The sequence below is a fragment of the Trachemys scripta genome, chromosome 7 (genome assembly GCF_013100865.1).
Source record: "Trachemys scripta elegans isolate TJP31775 chromosome 7, CAS_Tse_1.0, whole genome shotgun sequence".
Classification (NCBI taxonomy): Eukaryota; Metazoa; Chordata; order Testudines; family Emydidae; genus Trachemys; species Trachemys scripta.
In genome coordinates, this window is record NC_048304.1 from 7,212,445 (window position 1) to 7,218,444 (window position 6,000).

Here is a 6,000-nt window from a genome sequence, read left to right on the forward strand (position 1 = left end):
AACAAAGTTATTAAAAGTAATCATTGATGTTTGTCATAAATGTGACAATATTTCAACTTAAATAGATAGATTTGCATTTACACTCAGGACCCCTTTAAACCAATCTGGCAGCAAATTATACACACACACTCTAAAAGGCACCTTTACATTCTCAGAGCCCTACTGCAAATAAGAACCAGGACCAAAACATCACCCCTCAATAGGAGAAAAGTTATCTTTTACTCATCTATGAACAAAATTTCATCAACTTCTTTAAGAAAGAGGGAGAGCACTTTGTTTTAATGGCCATAACGCTTTGCTTGATCGCCAAAGTCATTTTGATGTTCTCAGAGCTCTGCACCTGGCATTTCTGAGCACGAAGCATTTTGTTCCTAAGCCTGGCACTGAAGTTTGTGCCACGGATAATATTCTAATGTAAGTCAGACTTCAGACTTATTTCACATCTTTTGATGTCTAACCAGCTCGAGAGGCTTCAAAGCAAGACACTGGTAAGCAGAGATATCAATCGATCACCCAGTGGATTTAGATTTTTTTCAGCTCCTTCCAGAGCTGCTGAACTTTTCAGAGCTGCAACTGGTTAATTGCAAGGTTTGCATGGTGGCTCACTGATGTGGTTTATTAAACAGACTGCAGGGGTTATGCTGAACTGTTTCAACTTACTCTTGGGCTCAATTGCTATTCCCACTTAGAAGCTCAAAACTGTGGTGAGAAAGAACAGGGTCCTTTCATATGTACGAGTGTACAAAAAGTCACTGCCCATTTTTTTTTTTTTTTTTTTTTTTTTTTTTTTACACACTTATCTGTACCATATTACATTAATAATAAGTGGCCACAGTTTATTACTCTGTCAAATCAGTTATTGTTTTTGAACAAAAACTCTTAATACTCTAGTAGCTAAAGGCAACAAAAACAATAGCACCTTCAAATGATGCCAATGCATTTTTCCAGTACTGACGGTCCTGTTGAGCAAATATACAACTGAGTAAAGTTGGTTTCAAAACTATCGCAAGCCAACCCTGACAGGTTATTTGTTTAAACTGTTATAAATCTATCTGTAATGCAGCGAAAATGAACTCCAAGGATTGTTTAGCCACAAGGGCACTAATTAAAGAGTAAGCTTTTAGAAGGATATCTCCGAAGGTACCTACATGGATTTAAGAGCCCAGCCCCATTGAAAGTCCATAGGATTTGTGCTCCTAAATCTCTTAGATGCTTTTTTAAAATCTTCCCCCCCTTAATTTTTTTTTAAGTGTTAAAATGAAAGGAGGTATTACGTTTGTATGTGATACAATTACTGTTTCCAACATTCAGTGCCATTTTAAAGAAGAAATCAAATATAGATTAAATACCAGTTGATAATTAACTAGCACTTTAGGACCGAGCTTTCCTTATTGTTTATTTGTATTATGGTAGTAGCACCTATCATAGAAATCATAAAAGAGAGGAAAGGTGGCTATGTTTTGTTACAAATCTAGATAAGTAAATAAATGTAATTCTTTTAGTTAGAAACCAAGTAACTTTTAGAGCAAAGCATTTAAGTTTTTGCTGCTTTTTCATAGTTTCCGGGGCAGCAAAAAAGAAAAAAAAAGGGTCTGTTATTAAATACAAAAATCACTGGTTAATTTAGAATTTATAAAGTGGAATTTAGCAAAGAATTACCTGAACTGACAAATCAGATTTTGTGTAAATGGTTAAAAGATCAACAACCCGCCGATCTGTAGCAGTAGATTTATGTCTGTGATTACTTCACCAATAAAATTTAAACTGAACTCAAAACACACAAAAATCTGTTCCATATGAATGACACTCCTGGGCATTAGCATGTCTGTAAAAACAGACTAGTAAATTCAATTAAACTGAGTTATTAATACACTTTTTATGTGGACAAGTCACTGTCTTGTTTAAAAAGAAACATGGGGATTCTGAAATTATGCTCAGGAGATTAGAAACCATCGTAATCACTTTCGGCTGAATTGAGAACTCTTCGCCATACAACTGCACACCGAATAACAGGTGTACATGAGGAGTTATTTTGCTTTTGAAAATAAAAGGCCAAATTCTGCACTCAGTAAGACCAGGGTAACTGAGAATAACTCCCAATAATCTCATATAAAACAGGTACTTTGACTATAGCCAAAAGTGCATAATGATAACAAACCTTTAACAAAATATTTCTACTTCAGAACAAATTGAATGATCGTCACAAAAATGTCAATGACCATTTTCTTTCCTGGTAGATGTACAGTATATCTACATAACCAGAAGTACTATATATTCAACAATTTATACACCTGCTCAGATACCTAAAAGGCCCAATGACAGGAGCATCAAGGTTCTCTTTCTCCCCCTCCTCCCTAGTCTTCATTACAGAAAGGTTAGGTAACAATTAAGGATATTTATTTATGTAAGTACACACACACACACACACACACACTTTATGTTCTTCTGCATTCTGATAGCCAAATGAAATGAATAAATTTTCAAAGTTGACCCCAATGTTCCCCTTAGGTTTCCTGTACTTTTAATCATTTCAGATTTAACTAACTAAATAAACTGCAAAGAAATGGCACCTATTCCAATTTGAAATATCATTCTTCACTCATTTTTTTACTTTTAAGTACTATTTCAGTAAAAACTCAGACACACCATATTATCTGTCACCTATTCTCTCTTCCACTGTAAATGTAGTTGATATGCCAATAACAGATTATCTGACGCATTAACCTTCTAGATTGATTTGAGAGAGAGAAGCAGAATTCTGATTTCAAGTTAACATGACATAACTTCCAAGTTGTACTTGAAATCAACATATAAAACAGTACTCTAGAACTCTAGTAAAGCAATGTATCCACCCCCCCACCCTCCCAATACACAACAGTGATTTTTATATCCTGAAACTTTGTTTCCAATTAAAAATATCTAATGGTTGAGTGTTAAAGTGTAACAGCTTCAGCCAAAATTTCCTAATCTGAATATGTGAACTCAGGCACCTAGATCCATGTATGCACACACCAGTAAGTGGACTGATTTTCAGAAACAGTGAGGTGAGCTGTAGGTGTTCAGCACTTTTGAAAATCAGACCATTCGTTGAGGTGCCCAAATATGGATTCAGGCCCTAGGTTTAGAACCCAAATTAGAAAATTTGGCCTTCATCTGCACCAGGTCATAGTGTTTAAAAAAAAATTCCTCTCACCTACCTTTTCCATCCAGTATTAAAACTATAGCTACAAAAACATGAAGAGGGAGCAATTCAGATTGAGAAGAATTTTACTTCTTATCCAGGCACACTGTAAAAGAGAGAACTAAACAGCAACTTTTTCTTTGTCTCCATCCCTCTGTTCAATTTTCCATTTGAATTAGGGAGAAACATGAGATCTGTACAGTAACTTCACACTGTGCAGCAAAAAAGCACAAGAGCCAATTTTAAACGTGTATGGTAGGAAGAGGCCTGTATCATTAAACTGGAAGAAAAAGATTTTTTTTTTTAAATCCAGCATACTAAACTAACAGTTAAAAAAATTAAATGAGTTCAAGACCATATGGCCTAGTCAGATTATTGCTATACCTTTCATACAGTGCAAAGTCTTTAATAACTAAACTACCCTGTGCAAACCCTATTCTCCTTTGCCTTGATAGTGCTGTGTCATTTTTACAACAGTCACTCTTATCTTTAACACCTTCACACTCCTATGTGTAGGAAACACCGCTGACCAGTTTTTGAACACACTTTGTAGGAATGCCTAAGAGATTTTAAATCAACACAAAGGGAGTACACGGTCTGTCTTTTTCACAAGCCAGTCTAGTAACAATGCAGCAAAATAAGCACATCAACTAAAAGGAATACTGTTAACTAAGGAAGTTTTTTCCAGGCCTTAAGCGACTGCAAAAATCAGCAGTTGAAATGTTGCAGATTCTCAAAGTAAAATACCTAACAACTACAATCTGTTGGACCAACTTGTGTGTGTGAGAGAGACAAGCTTTCGAACCACACAGAGCTCTGTATCACCAACAGAAGTCGGTCCAATAAAAGATATTACCTCACCCACCTTGTCTCTCTAATATCCTGGGACTAACAGAGCTACAACTATCAGAGGGGTAGCCGTGTTAGTCTGAATCTGTAAAAAACAACAGAGGGTCCTGTGGCACCTTTAAGACTAACAGAAGTATTGGGAGCATAAGCTTTCATGGGTAAGAACCTCACTTCTTACTTGCATCTGAAGAAGTGAGGTTCTTACCCACGAAAGCTTATGCTCCCAATACTTCTGAGAGCTACAACTACTACGCTGCCCACAACTACTACAATGACTAGATAGGGACAAGTGGCCACAGTCAAACTCTAAGATTATTATTATTCATCACTGGCACAAAAACAGCACAGAGCACCAAACTAATACACTGATCCTGCAGTATGTGCTGAACCTCAAGCCTGGACTTCAACAGACTTACAAAAAATAAAGCACCTGTATAACTGTTTACAGTTGAGGGCCTAAAGGATGGGGGTGGGAGAAGAGAGGAGGATATGAACTGGGACACTTGAAGGACTCGATCCCGTGATCTGCTGAGGACCTACTGCCAGGTCCCCAAACCCTCAACTCCTATTGGGTTCTCGAGAGGGGCTCAGCACTTTGCAGGATCGAGCCCGATCCTGCTTCCCGCTGAAGTCCCATGGCAAGACTCCCACTGATTTTGCAGGACCGTACCCTGAAGGAAAAAGGAGAGCCCATTAATTCATCACTTACTGAACGGGCAAAGGAGCAGGAACACGGGGGAGGGAGGACCCTTAGGCACGGCAGAAAGAGAGAGAACATGATTTGACCCTCCCTTCCCTCTCCCCCCCAAAACCACAGAGGAACCAGGAAAGCTGGAGAGGTGAGGACAGCTCCCACGCCGGGGAGATCGATGGACTTACACATAGACGGGCCAGGTGGGGAGGTCCCTGGGGAGCTCAGTCAGCCCCCGGTGGCTGCAGTCCAGCAACTCCCCGGTGCAAGCGCAGCTGGAGGCGCAGCGCAGCTCGGACCCGGACCCGGGGCGCATCAGGGCCATCAAGAGGAAAGTCAAGCAAGGAGCGGACCGCAGCAGCGGGGCCCCCACGACCGGCCGCGCCATTTTGTTCCCCTGCCCCCCGGGGGCCAAAGCGGAGAGAGCGGCACGAAACCAGGCGGCGGCCAGGCCAGTCCCAGGCAGCGCTAAGCGGAGCGTGTCCAGCAAGCGGTCCGGGATCGGCGGGCCCCGGCGCTAGGCTCCCCGCGCCACCAGTTGCACCATCGCCGACTCGCCTCTCCGCTGCGCCAGTCCTGCCGGGGGTGCCCGGGAGTCGCCGGGGCTCGCTGCTACGGCAGGCAGGCGGCCGGGCACGCGTGCATCCCCCGCGCGTGGAGTCACTGCCGCACACGGGGCGCCCCCGGGACGGCGCCTGTCAGCGCCCGGCTGCCCCCCGGGGCGTTTGCATCGCAGAGTCCGGAGGCGGGGGTGGGGAAATCAAGGCACCGACGTTCTCCCCGCTAAAGAGCCGCCACGTCTCGCTCCTCGAGCCCAGGGCGCGGGGCTCAGTCCCGCAGCGGCCCCGCCACCGCCGGGGGCTGCATCGCCGCCTGCCCTGCCCGCGTGGGCCGATGCCGCGCTCTCCGGCAGCTTCCCCGCACGGGCAGCGCCGCCTCCTCCGCCGCGGCTGCAGCTCCCCCTGCTCGCGCTCCCGGGCCTCCTTCCTGCCGGCCCCGGGCCGGGGACGAGCCCTGCCACCCACAGCGGGCGCTGCCAGCCGCACCGATCCCCGCGCGCCTCCCCCGCCGCCGCGATCGCTTTCCCGGCCCCCGAGCGCCGCTCTCCTCTCAAGCCCACGTTGGAGACACCGCAACATTCCCCTTTCGCCACCTCCACCCCGCCTTTCGCTCCGCTCCCATTGGCCGCCCGGCGTTCTAGAGCGTGCCCGCGCGCCGCGGGATTGGACAGCCGGCCCCCCGGTTCGGATACACAACGTTCCATTGATGTTGGCGGCCC

The 6,000-nt window shown here is 44.6% G+C and overlaps 1 protein-coding gene across 2 annotated transcripts in view; it reads right to left on the reverse strand.

The window, feature by feature from the left end:
* The window catches only part of LRIG1 (leucine rich repeats and immunoglobulin like domains 1), a 132,767-nt gene extending 126,993 nt beyond the window's left edge, over positions 1–5,774 (reverse strand). The window contains exon 1 of one of the 2 annotated variants that reach the window (XM_034775938.1): positions 4,910–5,771. In XM_034775938.1, the coding sequence (XP_034631829.1) occupies positions 4,910–5,109 (200 nt within the window). In that variant the 5' untranslated portion in view covers positions 5,110–5,771. Of the gene's footprint in view, positions 1–4,909 lie in introns of both variants that reach the window. The other variant, XM_034775939.1, reaches the window with a different exon arrangement.
* Between the last annotated feature and the right edge of the window lie 226 nt (positions 5,775–6,000).